This window comes from Megalops cyprinoides, chromosome 5 (assembly GCF_013368585.1).
Source record: "Megalops cyprinoides isolate fMegCyp1 chromosome 5, fMegCyp1.pri, whole genome shotgun sequence".
Taxonomy (NCBI): Eukaryota; Metazoa; Chordata; class Actinopteri; order Elopiformes; family Megalopidae; genus Megalops; species Megalops cyprinoides.
Window position 1 is genome coordinate 12,755,268 of NC_050587.1, and position 22,239 is coordinate 12,777,506.

Genomic DNA, 22,239 nt, shown 5'->3' on the forward strand with positions numbered 1-22,239 from the left:
CTTTGGCTGCCGCAGACCAATAGTTTCGTTCTTAAATGGGAATATTGCAGTTTTTGCTATACTTCTTTGTGTGACATTGCTTGATGACACATGTCCTTACAGTAACTGTCCTTTCCATTGTTGTAACATGTACAATGGAACTAACGTCATCTTATGTCAATTAATTTCATCACTAAAGGGATCGTTTGATTAACATTTTGCTCACCGGAATCAAACTGTGATTGCAAGATATGAAAAGAAAATACAATTTAACAAGATGTAAAGTTAAAGTTTAAAGTTTAATAGAACATCAACTCCTTTTTAAAACATTCAACGGGGTGCCAGGACCGATAGAAAAAACACCAATCCTGTGTTTCTTTTAGTATTATTTTTTAATTTTGGCATTTCTTTGTTTGCATTTATATTAGGCAAAGTGCATCTTATTTTCTTTTTCTCATCAACACATTGCACAATACATAAATAATGATGCATATAAAACGTCTTCATATTTACAAGTAATAATATATTTATATATATAACATAAAATACAATTTCATTTTTTGTTTCACTTAGTTAAATCTTAGTCATTTATTAAACAGGTGATTGGGTTTGTCTTTTTTTTTTCTTACTTCTTCTTTTTGAACCCCCTCTCTCGAAAACCAACCATACAAAAACAGGGGTTAGTCCAAGTCCCTGGAGGAGGAAGGTCTGCTGCTATCGGTTATTGAAGATAACTTCTAGCCAGCAGGGGCAGCTACTTATGAACTGTCTGGTGTAGCATTGACCCCAGCCCTTGACGAAGCTGATCTGTACAGTGAAGCCAGTCCGGGGCTGCTGCGTGAACTCGTGGTCATTGGGCCGCTGCAGGCTGTTGGCCTTCTGGTAGTCGAAGGCCTTGATGGAGAATCCGGGGAACACCTTGTGCACGAGCAGCGTCCGCGAGTCGGGATTGTCCAGTGTGGCCGACTTGATGAAGATGGGGTAGCAGCTGCGGTTGTACACCCACACCCCGTCCCGCTCGCGCGTCAGCTGGATGCCGTAGCCGATCTTGCTGCGGACCATCTGCACCAGCTGGCTCTTGTTGTCGGAGCTGAGCTGCCCGAGGCAGAAGCCGTTCCCCTGAGGTAGGTCGTAGAAGATGTCCAGGGAGGGCTCCTGGACCGAGTAGAGGCGTCCCACGCGCGTCTTCTCCTCCCAGTACGCCACCACACACCAGTGTGCTCGCTCCCCTGAATCCTGGAGAGCTTGGGAATCTGAAGAGAAAGAGACAAGAGAGACAGCGAGGGTTAAATACTGACCGTACGCCCATGCCAAATGCACAAGATGTAAACACAATAAGTGCAATGAGTATCTTTGAAGGAGAGAGTTTACAAAAGACTGACAGAGATTGAAGCGCATAGCTACGCCATGGCGGCGGACGGACCCGCAAAGTTTTCAGCCTACTCATGTGCTAATGGCTGTGCATGACATCAGAGAAGACAGGTGAACGCAGGAATACTTTTTTAATCTCTTATCAGTATGGGAAAAATGGAAATCTGTTCCTTTTCACTGAGGATTCTTGCTGGGAACAATGCTGGAAGCAAAGACTGAAAATCTTTCTTTGAGGCGTGGGGCCATTCAATCTTCAGCAAGTACCCTTTAAAGACTTTTGATGTTTTAACACCTCGCCTATGTGGTCCAGCTTTCATTTCCTCACATATAAAGCGCACGGGAAGACCTTCTGCCTATCTGCGCAAACAACGCTCGCATCCTTAATTTTGCCATCCAAGAAAACAGCAGTGGAATTCCTGGAATCCTCACGAGAAAAGCAGGCCAAGACACCAGAAGGCAAACAGCCATCCAACCGTGTTTACATAAGCTTTAATGCTTATCTTCTGTCTGGCTTTTTTATTTTTGTTGTAGGCCCTGTTAACAATGTTCTGACGTCAAGCATGCTATAAATCTGTCCCAATCATTGTTTTATTGCAGGTCACCTCATTCTACAACAGGAAATTATAAGTAATAGTTTTAATATTTCAGAGAGGGGAGATGAGGGATTTTTCTTCTACTTTCTTCTTCGAAGGCAAGTAGAATTTGAAAAGGTTTTCTTGCCTTGTTACAATAGCTTTCAGTTTGAAAAAAGGAAGGGGAAGAAACTAACAGAACAGATGACAGCTTCAATGGTCAGGGCTGGATTTACCACAAAAAGCTTTAGAATCACGTCTGTCCGGAGTTCATATATCTGTCTGTATCAAAAGCTATAAGGAAAAGGCTTTGATTGCTAACCTACCAGTAAACAAAACAGGAGGTAAACCAGCACTCAAGAGGGAACCGGTACAAACAAGGACTCTGATACACAGAAAATCACAGAACCATAAACAAATTAAGCACACACCACGCAGTCTGCCTCATCTGGGTGTGTATGTCTGTTACAGACATAGCAATGTGCACAACAGATAAGAGTTTACCTTTTAACCTAAGTCCCTCCGTTTCCCTAAGCAATGTGAGTATGCTGGTGGTAGCCTCTTTCCTCCCCTTAGCGTGCCTCAAGTCTCCCTCCCTCCATATCTCTATCCCACAGAAATCTGGCTCTGTGCTCCGCAAATGAGACACAGAGAGAAAGGGGAGGGAGGGCAGGAAAGAGGGGGGGAGTGGGAAGGCGAGAGAGGGGACTTATAGACATTCGATCGGACTGCTTTTACATCTCAACTTCCCCTCTTCCTAAGCCTTTCTGGCTCCTAATACTGCAATGGCCTCAATAAGAATGCAAATAACAATTGCAATCTACAGAGAGAAAGGATACTTTTTCCAATTCAGAAATACCTCCCCCCTCCATTTAAGGTGTCCAGGAGAGAGCATGTGGAATGTCTGTTTTAAGCTGTTCAAGTATTTGCAATGTAGAGAAATATAATCGAGCAGGATCCCTCACTGTCATTTAGCTGGATTTTCCTTCCCCCCTGTCTTTGCCTCTTTCATGTTTATGGGACGCCAAGTACACCCAGTAATTTTGTAGACATCGGCAGAGGGAACTGTTCAGTTATGTTAATTGTGCAGTACCTCGGCAAGTCTCTTAAAGCTGCAGAGGCCTATTATTAAGGAAGGATCCTGCATTCATTAAAAGGTGGAAAAAAAGGGAACAAGATAACAAGAGCAAAAAAAATGTTTCTTTCCATAAAGCAACAGGCAGCGCCTTCGCTTTGAAGTCACCAAATACAGGGCCTGAAGAATTAACGCAAATCCATGCTCCCTGACTTTCAGAACAACCTTTGGCAAAGGTATTTCAATGAAAAAAAAGCCGCCTGAAAACACTAAAGCAAAAAAAGAAAAAACAAAACCCTTACACAAAGGAGAGGAGGCCGTTCATCTTTTTTTGCGTCAGCCCCGTTGCCGTAGCCTTAATATCCTCTTTGTTCCGGAGGCTTCCAGAGGCTGTTTCTCTGAGCTCACCTGCGCTGTTTGTTATTACTCAAGACTGAGGTGTCTTGGAGTCTGGGGTCATTACATGGCTACTTGTCGGGGCTTGCCGTAGGCAGCCTAAAGGCAGCGAGGTATTCGTCAACCAGCTCCGCCGTTCTGAGAACAAGAGCACCTAGCTCTTATGGAGCTCTGCCTCCCAGGTTGGTTCCCAAACCTCCCCCCCTCCAGACGCCAGCCGGAACGGCTAGGGCGCTCCAAACGTGGGCCCTCCGTCTGGGCTGCCTAGCTGGGTCACACGCCGTCTGGCGCTCTCGGTTTGCCGTGACGGGGGCAGCTGACAGAGACTATTTTCGCCCTGCTCGCCGCCAGCGTTTCTGACGACAGCAGCGCCGGAAAGCATTCCAGAGTAACTGTATTAGATAAGATTATTACTGAGGAAGGAGTCGGAGAGACAGACGGTCCTAAACGAGCTGTTTAGAGAGCCGCGAGCTGAGACGGGCAGGACTGATGGCTCGTTAAGGGGGCTGATTCGGCACACGCGTTCCACCAAATACTTGGGAAGAGCTGCACAACGGAGAGTGCAGGGAAACGGCCTTAAAGCATACACAGCCTCATCTGTGACACCCTCTGCTTCACAAAGAGTCTGTTCACAGCTTGTTCCGACAGCCAGCGTGGCCACATGAATTTCAGAAAATGGCACTGCACACAGAAACAGCTGGCCGCAACACGAGCCGAGCATCAATTACCTCGGTGCCAACTGCGGGACTGGACACACAGTGAATGAAAGGCACACAGCTAAAGAGGCCTGGAGCTCAGGGTCATAAAGAGCTCAGGCTAACATCTTTTTTACATGTTTGTTTCCCTCTCAGAAACACACCCAGCAACGAGATTCGGTCTCCCAGCGCCAGAATCAGCCAGCCCCGGTCTGCCAGCATTTCAGTCAGATAGCGCCTGGCGGCTGTACCTCGGTGCAGTCTGTGCATTCTCTCCCTGGAAAGCTGCAACTTCCTGCTGCAGGCTCTATTTTAGGTCCACCCCTTACATCCCCCCCCACCACCACCACCACCACGCTGCCTGTCTGTCACCCTCTCAGACAGTGTGACACCACGTTCCACCCCCTCGCATGTCGCCGAGAGTCTGGGCAGCCAGTGGAAAGGAGTTTCCATGTTACAGGAGGTAGGAGGGCACAGGCGGGTTCTGCAAAGCCACAGGAGGGGACTGGGCCTCAACGGCTGGTGTTAACAGTCCCTCACTCCAGCTACTGACGAGCCTCAGGCCTGAGGGCTGAATGTTCCAGCGTTTGAAATCCCGTCCAGCTGGCCACATCCAAACTCATTCTCTCACTAGCCACACACCTTCCCGCTCTCTTCCCAGAGCTGTTTGTGCTGTCACTGGTGTTGGCTCAATCGGGCCTGTGGGATGTTGTAGGAATGTGCCATAAAGAGTTCTCACTGACTCCCCAAACAGAGCACTCTGCAGATGAATTCCCATTTCAGACAGGCTTTAGTGGGAGGGAAGGAAAAAGAAACTCAATACTCTTAATGATACAAATACTCCCAACCTTTTCCTGCAGGCCCTTTCAGAACTGAGATTAGCTCGGGTACTGAGACCCATGACATCTGCTCCCCCAGCTCACTGCCTGTTGTGCTACGGGAGTTCGTTCCCATTCCACCTTGTTTTTCTCACGCAAGTGGCATCTGCCAATAGGTAACAACACTTTTTTTTTCACGCCCCGTCTCAAAATACAAGCGCTGGAAAAAACAGCACTTGACATTAGACAGTTCGTCAAAACACGGGAGCAAAAACATCACTCGGGAGAGCGGCCCGGCCTTGCGTCAGTTTGCCAAAGCCGCCCCATTATTGGGGAGCAAAAACAACATGCAGCCACACACCGAACACTACAAAACATGGTGAAGCGTGTCATGAGCGAAGATATAAATAACCGATGGTACAGGCTAGTCGCTAACCGACAACAGAACATCCTGTTGCTCGGCTTCACATAATGCATTTGTTTTGGCTTGAGGATCGTACTGACCCCATCCTCATGTTCCCGTTTACCAGCCCTGTTTACACGGGAGAAGATAGCACATCTTCCTCGTCTGAACACCACAGAGCCGCCACAGGAACTAAACCAGACTATACTCTGGGGCTACCTTCCACTATTCAGAAGTGCGCACTGCAAAAGAATGAATTCAAGAACTTCTTCATAAAAAAGGCTTGATGATCAAAGACAGCTAGGTATGGGAACTGAGCTCTCTAGAACTACTAGCACATGAATGGCAAAAAAGCAAAGGGCTTCTGACGTCTTTCAAATTTAACCACAGCTTATGGTATTTAAAGAAAAACAGCACAACAAACAAGGTCTACATTCAGATTCATTCCATTCTCTTGGCCTTTAATGGCTCCTCTCATCTTCATAAATTGTGTCCAAGCAGGCGGTGACAGCTAGGCAAGGGAGGGGCTAAAGGGGGGGTGGAGGGGGGTGCAGGACACCGTGCAACACTGGAGACAGCTAGTAGTCTGAAAAAGTTAATGATTACTACTGTCTGACTCTGATCGTTACTATTCCTGGAAACCCCCACACACAGGGCTAGACACAGACGTACTTATGCTCAGACACACACACACTCGCACGCACGCACACGCACAGAGGGACATTTTGTTCCTGTTCAACTTTCTTGATACTTCACAGCAACCCGAATACAGCTAACAATTTCCTCCCCCAGAGAGAGACAGGATGGAGTGTAAACGAACACAAATTATTGCTATGATTAACAGTAAACAGACCAGCATCCAGAGAATCATTGATCAGGTTTGTCCTGGTGGTCTCAACCGGAGGGGGTTCCAAGCAGCGTCACGTTTTCTCCCGGCTCTGCATTAAGGCAGACAGGCTGGAAATGGCTGCTCTCTGTCAGCCTCCCTCTCCTGCACTTCTACCCTCTCCTTCCTGCTCCCGCCTCTCCCTCCCTCTCCCTCTCCCTCTCTCTCGCTCATGAGCACTGGAAATGATAACTTTGGAGACGTCGTTGGGACCAGACTAATTGCAGCCCTGCTGCAGAAAACATGCATTTAGACGAGTTTTACACAGCGCGCTTGGAGTTTCCACACCCAATTCAGAGCAGGCAACTCCACTTCACGGGGTCAGGGGTCACGGAAAAAATCCCTTTTATTTCTGAAGCCGCGTCTCTGTATTTGAGCAACTCTTGTGCCATCCACAATAACAGCACACAGCTGTTTGGGAAGGTGTTGTTAACCGGGGCATGTGTAGAACACAAGCTGTATGGTTCAAATGACTGTAAAGACATTCAATGACTCAATATAACAAATCTTTGATTAACCCTAAGCAATGGTCTACACTTAAAATCTCACCTGAGCCATTAAATTTCATGTGTGTAATACATGCACTGGCAAAACATGTGAGGGATGCGAAGAAAAATCCATGTTAATATCTTGCAAAATTACCTTGTCGACCCATTCGAGGATCCCCTCTAAAAGAGGAGGGCATTTGGACTCCTCTCCTGTTGACTCTGTAGTTGAAAGCACAACTGCGAGTGTTTATGTGCAAAGGGGTGGAGCTCGGAGTTATTATCCCACTATAAATATTTCCCTTTTCCAAAGGCTTTCAGCGACTTTGACAGCATAATCTCGAGGAGCATTCCTCAGCAATTAGCAAAGGTAAACTCTGACAATCTAAACAGTCTGGCTGGTTTTGTCGTTCCTGTTAGCAGAGAAGCGGAGGAGGCTGCGGGAGCGTGCGTGACAGTACCGCTTTGTTGGAAGGGCCAGGTCCCTATAGGACGCCAGTGTGGGGGGAAGCCAGTTAATAAAGGAAATTGCTAATTAGGGAAGAGGCATTACATAAGGGGAAGATGTCAGCTCTTTTCCCCTTCAATTCAGCCACTCTAAACAAGCCTCCATTGCAGGAAGGGCTCGCACACCGAGGAAACAGTTAGCGTTTCTTTGGTTATTTACCTTTTCATTTAGATAATTGCAGAAAATACAAACATCATGTAAAAGTCATGCTCATGTCATTTTTTTATTAATCAATTATCACCCATGCTTAGCTAAAATCAATTCCGGTAATCTATGTAACTGTGATTAAAAATTACATAATTTACACAATTTCAGTGGCTAGCTTCCTTTATGGAGATATTCACTTTAATCGTATGTAAAAAAAAAAAAACACTATCATCTTCCATCTGGGGCTACATTCTCATTAGTAACAATCCCCCCAAGTGCAGGCATTTGACAACCTCCCATGAGCCTTGAATTTAACTGCTGCTCACCTCCTCCCTGTCCTGCCAGCCCAGAAGCAAACATGGCCCTGGAGCCAAGAAGGGAGTGGGCATGTAGCCTCCAACCAGAGCGGCCAGCCTTGTCATTACCTCGCTCACCACAAAGGTCACCAACGCACAACAATAACACCGCTCCGCCAATCAACCGCACGCTGCCCTGTGGCCGAGGCACCCCTGCCAATCACACTGCTTTCCGTCTCCGCCCCTCCCCCCTTCCAACCACCCCCTCGCTACTTCCCGAGTCGACGCCCCGAATCCTGGCGACCCGGGCCGGCAAGCGACCTTCCCTGCAGCCCCCCCCACACACACCGCCACAGTCCTCTCCAGCCTCCAAGACAAGTAAACTGCAAACAGAGCCGAGTCTCGGGCCCCTTCCTACCCCGACTGTGTTATTATTCTAACACTACATCATCCTGACCTGGGCCCTCAGGCCCCTGCTTTCCTCCTGAGCGACAGAGAAAACAAATACCAGGAAAAAAGAGAGAGAGAGAGAGAGAGAGAGAGAGAGAGAGAGGGAGGGAGGGAGAAAGAAGGACGGGCTGGTGATGTCATCGGTCCTACACGAAAACGGCGAGCGGCCCGCAGGGTCCGTGCTGTCAGCGCTGCCCGCGGTGGCGCATGGCGGCGCGGCCAGAACAACCGGCTGCATTGTTTTGCACCCTGGAGTGTCAGGGATCTTCGTGGGAACCACGAACGCGGGCGCTCTGGAAACAACCAGTGCGGCGGGTTCACGTACCCCCCCCCCCCCTCCGATGAATTCTTTTTTCAAAGCCGATATTAATTATGATGGGCCCTCATGACTGTCGCAAACCTGTCGTTTCTCAACGGGCAGAGGAACGCTAGACGGGACTGACTGGAAAACCACAACATGATGAAACAGTGACACACAACCGACTGACAAAGTCATTATAAGTCATTACCGTAACACAAGAGCACACGAAAAAAAACTGTGACTCCGGCACTCAGTTTGATTAAATTTTCATGCCCAGGTCGAGAGGAGACTGGAACTGGCAAAGCTAGTTGCATAAAAATCCTTTTGCCGTTGAAAAAAAAAGAGCAGGACATCAAGAATGTTCCCATCACTTTCGTTTGATCATTTTCATACAAAGGGTTCTGTGCAAGCCCCAGTACCTTGGAGGACTGGGGCAAAAACAATGGCAGCCTTGTTCTGAGCACGGCACAGCTCATGGCCCACCCTTCAGTCTGCCAGTAAGGTCTCAGTCCTCCTAGACCCTCTACTCTGTAAACTTTGGCTTCCTTTTAGCTCAGGAATCTAGCCTCACCGAGGGAATTTTGGGGGCTATTAATATTGTCAAGGTTCAGCAGACTCCTAGAGGAAACTTGTTTTATTTCCTGGGGGCTCAGCTCACATTTGTTGCAGTGTATCTGATCAAGACCCGAATATTTTCAGGCACACATAATCCTGCCTGGCCCTTTACGGTCAAAGCACTCTGTTTTTTTATGTATTTTTTTCATCCTCCTCTTTTTCTCTTTTGCTGTTTTGCAAAATTTCAAGCAACATAATGACAGTGGGTGGGGAGCCCGGGAATGGCCAAAACCAAAATTAACTCCCAGCCAAGAGCCTCGCTGGCTGCACATTCTGGAAAGGAAGGAGAAAGTAATGAAAGATCCTTGTGCAGTCAATTGAGCAACACGGCTGCGATAAAGTAAAAGAACTGCCATTGACCCTGTCGATTTTTACCCCTTTTTAACTAAGGATAAGAGGCTTTATTTGAAAAATGAAGCGGACCACAAGACAGACCAGGGGCTTTCTGAACTGCAGCCATCTCTCCAGTTTTTTTTTCCTTTTTCTTTTTTTTCCCTAATTGTCCTCTCAGTTTGTTTTCCGTTTAGAGGAGGCCACCACAGCTTCACTGTTCCGACCTTTTCCTCAAAGACATGATGTAATTTCCTCTGTTAACCTTCCCTTTTCTGTTAACCCAAATAACCCGAGAATGCGCGCACAATCGCTGCCAGCTTTGTTTGGTTTCACCTCCCGCTGAGAGAGCACGGGGCGACAGGGGCACATGGCGCGATGGGACGGGTGTCCCCTCAGGCTCAAAGCCGCCCCCAGGGGCACCGGCACCCCAGGCCTCCCTTTCAAAGGGAGGGAGACGGCCCCCTGTGGCGGCTCCAGCCTCGCAGCACGTGAAGCGGGGAGGGACTTGCGGCGACGCAGCACGGGCGCTGCGTGGCTGAAATCGCACGGGCGGAGAAATGCGGAGAATCCCGGGAAAGGTTACACAGCAAACCCAGCGTTAACACCGGCTCGAGTGACCGGGATGCAGGGGGTGCCGCCCCGAATGTGGCGGCCTGCGGTTAATAATACACCCCGGGCCTAAATTTAACCCACGGAGGAAGCGACTCTGTGACAGTGGGCTGGCGGCCAGGCCCCCGCGGTGGGGGTTATTCAATCCCGCCTGAGGACGGGGGTACGGGCAGCGAGCATCGGCCTCGCCATATTCTTTTACACTGGCACTCCAGGGTCACTCCGAGTCGGCACCAGCAGGCATTCCACCTCCTGCTTTGACGCCTCGCCGCCCCGGCGCGGAGCCGCGCGCCCGCAGATGAGATGACACACCAGCCCGCCCGCCCACCTGCGTGTCCTAGTATAGCAGGGCCCACAGCCCGCCGTCTTCCTTAAAGCTTCGCCCTGTCCAGCATTTCCACAGCCCACTGTGCTCAGAGAATCAGAATCACCAGAAATATGCCTGGATATAAAATAGGGTCCTCCTTCGGGAGTGGGAGAACGTAAACATGTTGCAAGGTAGATCCCCTTGGTCCACTACACATAGGAGTAAGTCAAAATGTTTACACAATCCAGTAAACGACAGAGGGGGGAGGGAGCTACGCAGGCCGCAGTTATGAGTAAGTGGATGGTAGGCATGTTATCCTCTACCGGGGGAAAAAACCTATCCAGGAAAATCAAACTCCCTCTTTTGAACTCATGCGTTGCATTTCGTGAGACACAGCCCAGCGCGCAGAAAAAAAGGGGCTGCCAAAAGAAGTTTTTGGGGGGAAAAAAGGAGAAAAAAATCGAGGGCCTCAAATCCATACTTGACAAATCAAAACATTTTTTTCTGAGAACTGCAATCCCACACCCTGGGTCCTTTTTAAGAGCCCTCCATCCCCTTGGCCCGTGGTGAGCGGCCCACGCTGGCGGGAGAAGAAAGCCGCTGCCAGGAAAGGCCAAGCGCAGGAGGAGGAACTGGAACACCGAGTCGGGGGCCAAAAGCTACAGGGAGACGCGGCCAAGTGGCCGTCTCCATCCATGGCTCTCAGGCCAGCGGCGCGCACTCCGCTCCAATCAGACGACGACGTGCGAGAGGCTTTAACGCTCCCAGTCTGGCAGGCAGCCTAGTTTGCATTAAAGCCCGTCACTGTCATATTTAGGTTAACTCTTAATAACCTGGCTTTCCAGGACAACGGCGAGGCCTACCAGAAAATAATCCAGTGCTGACCAGAGCGCCATTTCTGTGTTTACCCAAAGAGGAAAAAGGGGGGGAGGGGGTATAGCACTGTGAAGGCATCTATTGTTTATTTTATTTATTTTCTATTCAAAATATTTCATTCAAAACACTGCCAAAATACTGTTTAACTGAACTACTGTTACGTGTTTGCAACAGTCAGGCTGTTCCTGCAGTACGTAATTATGGACTGTTGCAGATGATTTAATTAATGGTTGCTATATCTGTTATTTCTGCTTCATAGGAAGGCAAATACTCGACTTGTGCTTTCATTTACAAAAGAGGTCCACTTTAATTTTGCTGGTATTTTCCAGAAGGCAGCAAGGCAACCTCTTTTTTTCCATACACTTCTGTTTGTTTACTTAAGAACAGGCAAAGCTCTGAAATAAACGAATGGAGCATTTCGTAAAGAAAGGTTTATGTTACATAAATGCGCCTCTCAACTTTTTGTTAATGTAAATACTTCACAAATCTCTACGTTATGGTACCTGCCTAGAACACAAAAAAGTTTTTTTTACTTGCACTGCCTGTCTGTATACAAAAATGAATGTTGACATTGATTGTGAGTGTGCGTGTGTGCATATGTGTGCGTGCGTGCGCGCGACCACCACTACCTTGCATTCTTGCTCTGGATCCCCCCACACCCTCCCCATCCCCTCCCCCCAACACCCCCCCCTCAGCCACCCTTCTGTAAATACGTCTAGAGAACAACATAAAAGGGCCAGAGTTAGTGGATTAAAAGGTCAACATAGTGCCTCCAGGAGGAGCATGCTTCTTTTGTGAGAGCCCCAGAGGGATTAAAGTTTTCTTCCCTTGCCAGAGAAATCAAGTCCCTGGCTCCAGGCAGCGGGCCTTCCTCCCTCCCCTCACGGAGCCCCATTCACGATTCCGGCTCACCGCGGCGCAGGCACAGCCAGGAAGGAACACAGGGGAGGGTGTGCATGTTTTTGGGGGGGCGAGCGGGAGGGGGGGGGGGGGGGCAGAGGGGGGGAGCGGGGGTTGGTTAGTTAGACTCCGGTCTACTATTTCATGGTTTGTGCTGGGTCTAAAATGTGTGCTTAGTTAAAAACTATGGACTTCAGACACCGGCCATTACAGGGCAGGGCTGCAGCAGATTGGGGCTGCTTTAGGTTAGGCCCGCAGACTTAATTTATGTGCCATTTTCTTGGCTCCCAATGATCCCATTTTTTCTCAACCCAGACAAAAGGTCTACCCAGCAAACACCACGAGGCATACTCAAACCAGTGCATAATCAGGGGTGCAGCTATTACTAAGAAATATAAAACACTGGACTGTACATACACTCTGACTGGCAAGCCAAATTAGCTTTATTTCCATTTAACTACACTGTTTTGTGTGTGTACCAGGTTTGCTGCGGGGATCTTTCGTCCCCCTGTCTCAGGCCAGATCTTAAAAGTCACAAACACCAGACTGCTAACCTCCCCCTGGAGCTACTGCCACTACCCCCTCTCCCCAACAAAAGAAAAAAATGGGTAGCACAAACCAACGGCCATAAAAAAAGAAAAAAAAACTTAAAAGCTCCAGTAATGAGAAACATCTGCGCAAGAACAGAGAGAGAGAGGGAGAGAGGGAGAGGGAGAGCTCTCCATTTTTCTTTTTGCTGCTTTTCCTCAACCGCCCCACACCATAAATACTGTTTTATCAGTCGCCTCAGAATCAAGTAACGGCATCGCAAGGAAGTAGCAGGGAGATAGTGAGGCAGGCCCAGTTACACCAGAGTTCCAAAACTTCTCCCCCTCGGGCTACACAATGTATCATCTCCAATAAAACCCGTTGTGAACAGTTCAGGTAACACGGCCACCCCCCACCACCACCACCACTCCACCTCCTCCTGAGCCGTGCTCTCTGATTGAGCTATGAATACCCCCAGTTTGGGGCCTCGGGCTCTCAGTCCCACAAGCGTTGAGCCATCCTCTCATTTTCCAAACAAGACCATTATGCTAAATCAAAAGTTTGCACTCCACAGCACAGGGAGCGATCCCTTAGCTTCTCTTTTGACGAGCTAACTTTGGATTTTGATCTTAGGATTTAAAGCAAGGCACTGAGATTCGCTCTCATGAAACGCCAGGGAATTGCACCCGAGCTCCCGTTTAATGCTATTATGCCGTCTCGCCTGATTCGAAGTCGCTGTGTCTGCCGTTTCTACTGTCTCTGCTCCGGGGTCGCAGCCAGTGTGTTGCATGCTAAAATTTAAATCCAATCAATTCACTTAAAAGTCATCTCTTTTTTCAAATAAACTTCCAAACTTTGATTTTCTGTTTTCTTTCATTCTAAAAAAAGGTGACTGGCTGTGGAGTGCAGAAGGTCTCAGTTACGCTGCCTTTGGACTTCCATGTACCAGGCACTTGTGTCTTGTCTTTTACGAGTTGACCAGAGAAACCCCAGACTAGACAAGCTTTAAAATGACAGCCATCGGGCAAATAAGTGCAACCAAAGGCCTGTGTGTGGTCAAAAATTATGTTAAAAAGGGAACAAAAACAGAAAGTTTGCAATCTGGAAAAGAGGAATAAAATATCAAAATGGAGTAATACATTTCCATCAGTAATGGTACCATGTTCCACCTATTTCCCTCCTACATTGTTGTTTGCCGAATACATCTCTTGTTATGTTTGTGTGATCATTCAATGTTCTTGTGGGGAAACAATATCTATGACGTATAAATACTGTAACATGCAGCACCAGTTATGTACACATACACTTACATTCAACTCTCAAGTTTATAACCAGACTCACAACCAGAGACTTTGAATGCACACAGATCAACCTCAGTGTGTACTCACAGCAACGCACTGTCCACAGCATCATGCTCCTAGCAAAAAAAAAAACCCTCTCTAAAATTTGGCCCAATATGCGGCGCACTCTAAAGTAAACATGACTTTTTCTGTTCGGTAAGCGTTACAAGGAAATGAGGAGAATACAAGAGCTCTGTTCCAAGGCCCCTGAGGAGTTTGAGAGGATCTTGACGATAAGAGCACGGCTCTGTTTTCCTGTGCTCTTTCTTGGGGGGGGGGGGGGGGGGGGGGGGGGCGGAATTGCCAGCGACAAGCAGGGGCCTGAGGTTGTGATGAACAGCAGGTCTGCTGAGCACGACTTACCTGAGAGCCCCACAGGGGCCGAGTAGTTAGTTCCCCCAGTTTCAGTGGAAGAAGGCACGGAGTCTGGAGAATCTGCAGGGAGCGAGAGGACAAACATCATTCAAGCAGCTGCAAGCCTCTTAATCACAGCACTATATCAACATTTCATGAGGATGCTGATTGTGGGAGTCAATCAACCATGTCCATGGCCCACTGCAACAGCAGAAATGGCAAAAAGCTTACCAAAAAAAAAAAAAAACAGCACTGACTCTTTCAAAGGAAAGAAAACATTGCTCATTCACTTCAAAATCTTAGTGAAATGGAAAAAATGCCTTCCACCAGTTTATTTTTCTCCGGAGGTTACGAGGGGATGTCGCGCGTTGACATTTAATAATAAAAGGCCAAGAGCTCAGGCTAAAAGCTGAAGGCCCGGGAAAGCCACCAGATAGGAAGACCATGTGGTCTTGGGGGAGGGGGGGAAGGGAATCCCACAACAATTTATCCTGGCAACCGTTCCCAAGGAAAATTCTTCTGACAAAAGACCACCGCATAAGAACATATGAAACCCTGCTATTGAGCGCCGTTCGCATCCCTGCCTACTCTCCAGAGGCGATGCAGGTCCTGAGAGAGTGGACAGAGAAGGACTCTTTTTCACCGGCTGGAACACTATAAATTTATCATTGCTCATCCACCACTCCCCACACAGAATGGGTGCTACAGACTGAGGTGATGTCCACAGATATAAAAAAAGAAAAATCGAACCATCCTGAAAACCGAAGGAAAAAAACAACTTGGACAATTGCATTCTCCCCTTTCTTGTCCCCACAAAGTGCAGTTCCGAATAAATAAACAGCTTCCAGAAAATGAGGGCCGAAAACATGCCTTACGGCCCTTATCAGCACAGCATGTCACCCGTAATAGGAATATACAGTTTAGCAGGATACACTTAATCAAACCAAAAACAATGAGAGAGACAGGAAATGGTCTCAGCCTTGAAAACTGTATACAGTAAATTTTCTTAATGGCATGCTAGTGGACAGAGGAAACTCTTTCCCCACTCGCTCCCTCTCTCTCCCCTGTGTTTAACCCTGTGTTCTCATTAGCTTTTATAGCAAAAACTAAGAACGACTGACCTCACACTTTGCCTCCTGAACTTGTCAGGAGGTAGGCTTAATACACTGGCGACAAATTCAACTGGCAATACCATGAGTATCAGTGCCAGTCAAAACACTATCATACTGCAAATTAATCAACAAGCCACCATTTTTGATAGTTTTTGCATTTCATTTTTATTAATACTTCACATTACTAAAACTTGTGCCTTTCAGATTGTGACTTTCCATAATTTTTCTCTTGAAATACCTTCATCCAGAAAAGGAGTCCCTTTGTCTGGCAAAAATATGTAGCTGAACATAAATTGACTCTATGGACATTACAGGTTTAAAAACGGCACTTTCTCCCCCCAAAAAAGTATTTCTTCCAAGTCTCAAACATCACCCCTGCCACCTTAAGGTTGTCGAATCATCTTGTTTCAAATGCTAGACAATGTATGGGTAACATTAATCTCTTTCTGTTTAAGTAGTCTTTTCATTTTTACTTTGTTCTAAGGTTCGGTACTCTGATCTGGTAGAAACTGCAATCCCCCAGCAGCTGTGACAGGCCCTGTGCTGTGGTCATCTTAACGAGATGCATGGTCAAGCTTACATCTCTTTCATTGGCTTCCAGGATGCAGCGCCGGTTTCCTGGGCATGATTCACAGACCACAGGCCTTAGCCAGGAAGCCCCAAGAAGGGTTAGCCGAGGAGAGCTGGGCTGCAGCTTCAAACACTTCATAATTCATTTTGCAGGGAGCTAAACCAAACGTGCATTGTATGACAGCTGCCGAGACCTGACCGTCTTCAGCTGTCCAGAGGGACAGACGGAGACGTACCCTCCGATGCCCATTTCTCTAAGTCTCACCCTGTTCCTATAACCACACTATCTGCCAGTTTACAGCAATAAGCCAGAAGAATGAATTCTCTGTTGTCCTGTTTCACCTCTGAGCCTGCAGCATATAATTAATCATAAGTATCTGAATGGACATGGAACTTTCCCTACCTTGTCAGGACTATAAATATTCCAAATGTAGAGAGTTTTCTATGCAAAAGCTTCCTACTACTTTGCACAAACTGCAATGAGAAGGACCTTTTGCGTCCCCTTTGGATATCGCAACACGACATCCTGCTGAACTTGCCAAGTACTGTGCTGTTTCACCTCCCGGGACTGTCCCAAAAATACATTTCCTAACACATTCCTGACACTGACCTGCCCAGGGGCTTGTCTTCATCAAGGTTATACCTGGCTAACACTTTTTTTTCATCAGGACTACAGGGAAAACAAGACAAATTACACATTCTCCAGCCAAAGCGGCAGCAGTCCCACATGCAACTCCCAAGAAAGCAACCCCTCCCCCTCAACGTAACCAGTGAAAAACAGGCCTCATGGAATGAAATTCCTCCAAATTTACCACGACCCAATCGACAATAACATGCAATTCAACACATTCTTCCAGACAGCTATTGGTATCCACAAAAATGTAAAAGGCTAAACTATTCTGACGCTTGACCTTTGCAGGGTCAAGATTTCAGCAAGCAAATTCTATTTTTTAATTAACGTTGTCGTATAACGTTGTCGTTGTGGATATTTGCGGGGCTAACTGCAGGCTAAGAGGGAAGGACACTGAATCAGCCATAATCAGATACCTTGCACGCACACTCCAGTTTAAGTGCACCTAAACATGAATTGTGGAGGCACGGCACGAAAAGGGGAGTCTCCCTGCTGATGAGCAGAGCCTGGTAACGGAGCCGCTGCGCTGTCGCACCCGGGGGAAACCCCCTTTCGCTCAGGCGAGGGCTGTGACGTCCGCGCTGCGGAGCAAATACGACAGCCGCCTTGATGATTTCCTCTTTCTCGGCACGCTCCATTGTCCTGCTGAAACGCCTTTCTCTCTCACTCCATTCTGTCTCCCCCCCCCCCCCCCCCCCCGCAGCAATGCATAGAGCAGTCTTCTCAGAATCGCGCAGATGCTGGGACAAATGACTTCCTTTCTGCAGACCAAAAGGAACTTTTCCTTTCTGAGTGCTTGTTGTTGGGAGTTTTTTTACGAGCTTTTTTTTTTGGTGTTCGCCAGCATTCCAGAAGCGCGGCATCAGGGATTTGGCACATCATTCCACATCACTCATTAGGAGCCCCGCTTCGAAAAAGTCTCCGGAAGAGCAGTAAACGGTTAATGGCGCCCTACAAGCATCCTTACAGGAAACAGCTTCCCAAAATATGTCTTCCTACGAAGCCAGAGCAGCCATGATGTCCCTATTCACTTTGTGAGGAGTCAGTCTCTAGGGCTAAGTTGAAAACCCCCAACACTGATTCATGATGCCGCTTGACTCACACACATGAAGCCATGCTCCAATATACTATGGAAATCCACTGGTGGTTATACCAACCCAACTGCAGGTTTCAGTCCAGTCATAAATACTACTAGATTCAACAGAATCCCAGTACATAGGAAATGTTAGAATTCTCACAGTCAAGCCTACAAAAAATTCACACCCACAGATTTTGACAACCTTTCATCATATTCCAAAATTCTCAGTAAAGGTGAGAATTAAGACAATTTGAAGTTAAACTTAAAACTGTCTAAATATATGGATCCAGAAAAATGTTTGCTTTTTATAATTATAACATGACATACTCTGGGTGTCATCAATCTTAAAACTGGGCTGTTACATTCTTATTTTCCTATAAAAAAAAAACTGAACATGGTAGGGTATTCCTATTTTTATAATCTACAACATATCTTATGACAGTTAACTATGCACTAAAAAAAATAAGTTAAAGTAAGGGAGACTACCTAAAGCCAGGTAAGATAACACCATAATCTCCACCATTAAGAATGTACATTAACGTCTCTGGATTAGTCATCCTAAATGTCTTTACTTTTTCATCTTCACTACACCCAAATTTCAAATGGAAACTTCAAAAGAACATGACTGCACTCATAAGCGTACACACACATACAGACGCACACACACACACTCCCCGAAGTGACACTCCCCAAGCCTCCACCATCTGCAGATTAATTCAACAGATAAAACACGGCTCCGAAAATCTTTCTGCCTCTCCCCTATGTGATCCACATTTCCGATTTCCTCTAAACCCACTCCCCCGCAACCCTCCCCCCCCCCCCCCCCCAATGCCCCCCCCCCCCACCCCGACAACAGCACTCCCCACCCCCTGGGCCCTGCACTCTGCGCTTCAGTGCCAATGCTGTTTATCTGCCTTGCCAGGTCACCCGCCAGCCAAAAGTTTGTGCAGACAACCACTACAGAGCTGGTGCCAGCCTGGAATGGGCTTCAGCCTTGGCTGCCACCCATTCTATTACAGGCCTCTGGCAGGCCACGAGGCATTCTGACTGCCATAAATCAAAACATCTGATGGAGGATCCCCATTTGACAGAAAATTGCAAAAAAAAAACCACACAGATGTACAGCAGCCTTCATTACAACACAGATAATGTGATTATAAAAATACACCACTATGGATCTGATCATATGAGTCTGAAATGTACCATGGTTGATGGGATATTAAACGGCACTTCAATTAATCAACACCTACTTTCTTGCAGGTTTGTAAATAAATGAAATAAGACGAATAAGCAATTCTACCCGTATGTATTTATCTAGCGTAAAAGTAATTACAGTGAAACAACAAAATAGGTTTTTCACGTTTCTAAAGTACTAACAATATTTAACTGAACACCATTAAGTTTCTGAAACTGTGTAATAAAACATACAGAAATGTGCATTCCGCCGTGCCATAACGTAAAAAACACAAGTTTCTGTTAAAAAAAAAACAGCTTAAAACTTACCAGGTGGTTTAAGAAAGTCCATGGGGTATCGGGAGTAAGGAGGGGGGGGGGACTCTGAAATGAAAAACGGCAGAGAAAAGACAGGACCATGAGAACAGGGGAGATAGAAACTTATGATAACAGTTGGCATTCTTTTAGAAAACTGTTTGTCTTAGCTGCAAGGGTTGGAGGCAGGGCAGCGAGGCGGCGATTGCCTTGATATTTAGCAGTGAGATAAACAAGGGGGGCGCCTGGCGCCAGTCTCCCGGCTATCTGCGACTCGGGCTGCGTGATACGGGCCTCTTTGGGCAGAACAGAGGACGCTCCAATCACACAGCTACCAGCTCGACCCAGATGGTTCATAATCCATGGGCCATTTTACATGTTGAACGTATAAAAAAATACCCGATAACACTTTACAAGCTCGTTATATCGCTTTGGTAAGACACTTCCCGATCCAAATTTCACGTCAAGCTCTTTATTCTTCTGAATTTATGTAGGGCCTACCTTTTACATCTCACAAGAAATAGGGTTTCGATAAACAACAGGCGTAAACCACAGAAAAGCTCTCTCTCTCCCTCATATATATATATATATAAATATACATATATCATATATATATAAACACACATACAAAACACCTTCCTGGACACTGACATATAGGTTAAAGCTTGAGATTGTACAGGTTTGAGAATGTACAAGGTGAGAACTACTTGTTAATTACTTGCACAAAAATTAAAAGAAAAATCGTAAAATTTGATCATCTAATTGGTTCAATTTTTTTTCGTGAACAGATGATCTCCACGTTGTTCATTCAATTCATAAATGTTGTGATTAATGTGTTCCCAGCTCTTTTGGTGATCGTTTTGTTTCTTCTGACTGCATTAGTTCAGGGTACACTCTTTCTTTTGCATTCTGTCAAAACTGTTGCCGCTAACACTGTCAACCGACCGATGTGCCACACGGATAAAGGTGTGAGACAAACAGTAGCATCAAGTTATGTTTTATGTTACATAAGAAGTTACACTTAACTGTCAAACGAAACATAAATATTAATGTCAGGAAAGAACAGCGCATACACATCAACTTACCTAATTCACAAAGTCTGCTCATGTGGTGCGGATTGCAGCAAACAAGTTCTGGGTTGATTTTCCCATAGGATTCACAGCAAGATAGCCTCTTTAATTCCGAGGAATGCCTGAGATCCGGCCACCTGAACACTTTGTAGAGCAGCAGAGGGAGGGAATAAGAGTGCTGACCCAATTTGGAGTCCACTTTGCTCGGAAGAAGAAGACAGGGAGTCCTGGCACCCCCCTTCGACTCCACCGCTTGCAAAAGCGCCTCTAATTGTTTCTCTTTGATTTTTTTCAGTATCGAATGGGTCAGTGCTTTCAATTCAGCCTCCGTTCCAGGGTTAGATTTGGAAACCTTAGTCGATTTCCCCATGCAGCAGCCCCCGGATCCATGCGTTCGAGTATCCGCCTCCCCGTCGCCCTCGACGGGCGCACGGCTCCTCCAGAGTCGCCGGACGAGCCCCGATCGTTTGGTCCTGAACATGCGGGACGAAAAGAGGGTTTCCCGGCTAAAAAACGAGCATGATGTCCGCAAATCATGAAGAATCCGGGATCCGAGTCCAGGCAATGACAAGCAGCCTGAAATAATGGTACGGAAAAACTGGGGATTGGAGCAGCAAACACAATCTCTAGCATACGCCAGTCTTTTATTTTAGAACTAAATCCCACAAAACGGAAAGAATCGATTAAAACGCGTCCTTTAGGAGTAATTCACGTTCACATTAGACGCAGCTATATTTTGGGGGTAGCAACAGAAATAATCAAACAGAGGGTAAACAGATAGCTTTCAGATGCTTAATATTCAGCTAAATGAAATGTGTACGTGTAAAATATAATTAAAGGCAACAGCAGCATACGGTGTAAGGAACACATTAGACTCCGGGACTGGTATTTTTATAGCTAATTATAACTATCTACAATGAGCGCTACATTCATTCATGCTGTTTCTACAGAATGGTTTGAAATAAACATTGCTATACTATACTATTATTTACGTATAATAAACTATAACATACAGTAAACGTTGGTAAAAATCTGTTAAGGAAAGTACTGGAAAAACGCAGACAGAATATATATCCATTCAAAGCCAAACTCGTCCTGGTTTTCTTAAATGTAATCCACACAATCCTTGATCCGATTGCAAATATAACCGGTCTAACAAAGGCTGCTGTCTTGTCTGTGTGTTCTTCCTCGTCTTCTTCCAAATATTATATCCGTCCGCCCGTCTTGTTATCATCGGCTTGCATTTGATCTAATATTTTGAAGAAACTACGAGGTTCTTTCCAAACAGATCCATAACGCTCCAGCAAAAAAACTGACCAGGAGAACTGCTGCAACAATAATCTGCCCGAACCGAACACTCGCGTTTCCAATGGGATACTGTGCAGACCTTTTCGATTTTGTCCTTTTCACGAGTATTGCATGTTTTATATGTCCTTGTTTTGAGTCTTATCCGACCTCTTCTTGCTGAAGTTTCCGTGCCTGGGAAAAAACAGCAAGTTGTACGTCTGCAACGAGGTGATGCGATCTTCAGGAGAGGTCTGAGAGTGACGTGAATTGCCCAAGCGCCTTGCCGTCTCTCGCTCGCTATCTCTCTCCCTCACTGTCTTTGCTCTTAGCTGTGTCTCCAGTGCGCATTGGCGCGCCCCGTCACGTGGGTGTCTAGACACCCTGTCGCTTTAAAAAAAAAAAAAGTGATTGTGTTGCGCAAACAAGAGATCAAGTAGCTAACAGCCAGAGAAATCGTTCTGGTGAAGAAAGTTACATTCTCCAAAAGTTGTAGTATAAAGTTACCAATAAGGAAAAGAATAGTTGACACGGGAAAGGAATACATTATCATATGTAATTATTTCTAACGAACAAAAACTACAGCTGACGGACACGAAAAAACTTTTCGTTTTATTGGTGGTAGACAGTGGTAGTGGGGGGTGTCTTACAGATGTTAAACTGTAAACATTTGTAACTATTGTTGGCTGTCGATGTTCCTCACATATATTTTAGTGTACAAAACTGAGAGATTATACTTTCCCTTTTAAATATAAGGGGAAG

The 22,239-nt window shown here is 46.4% G+C and overlaps 1 protein-coding gene across 1 annotated transcript; it reads right to left on the bottom strand.

The window, feature by feature from the left end:
* Positions 1 to 318: 318 nt before the first annotated feature.
* Positions 319 to 21,951, bottom strand: smad7 (SMAD family member 7). The gene is made up of 4 exons (XM_036528322.1): positions 20,209 to 21,951; positions 19,139 to 19,192; positions 14,254 to 14,325; positions 319 to 1,232 (listed from the first exon to the last, which is right to left on the bottom strand). Exons 1-4 carry the CDS (start codon positions 20,672 to 20,674, stop codon positions 694 to 696), a joined length of 1,131 nt encoding a protein of 376 aa, XP_036384215.1. The 5' UTR covers positions 20,675 to 21,951; the 3' UTR covers positions 319 to 693.
* Between the last annotated feature and the right edge of the window lie 288 nt (positions 21,952 to 22,239).

Excerpts from the sequence above, each read along its gene's own strand:
- smad7 (XM_036528322.1), bottom strand. The coding sequence starts at position 20,674 with ATGTTCAGGACCAAACGATCGGGGCTCGTCCGGCGACTCTGGAGGAGC. Across the intron at positions 19,193-20,208 it reads GAGCAGACTTTGTGAATTAG|AGTCCCCCCCCCCTCCTTAC; the intron begins GTAAGTTGATGT and ends TTTTCATTTCAG. Across the intron at positions 14,326-19,138 it reads GGACTTTCTTAAACCACCTG|ATTCTCCAGACTCCGTGCCT; the intron begins GTAAGTTTTAAG and ends CGCTCCCTGCAG.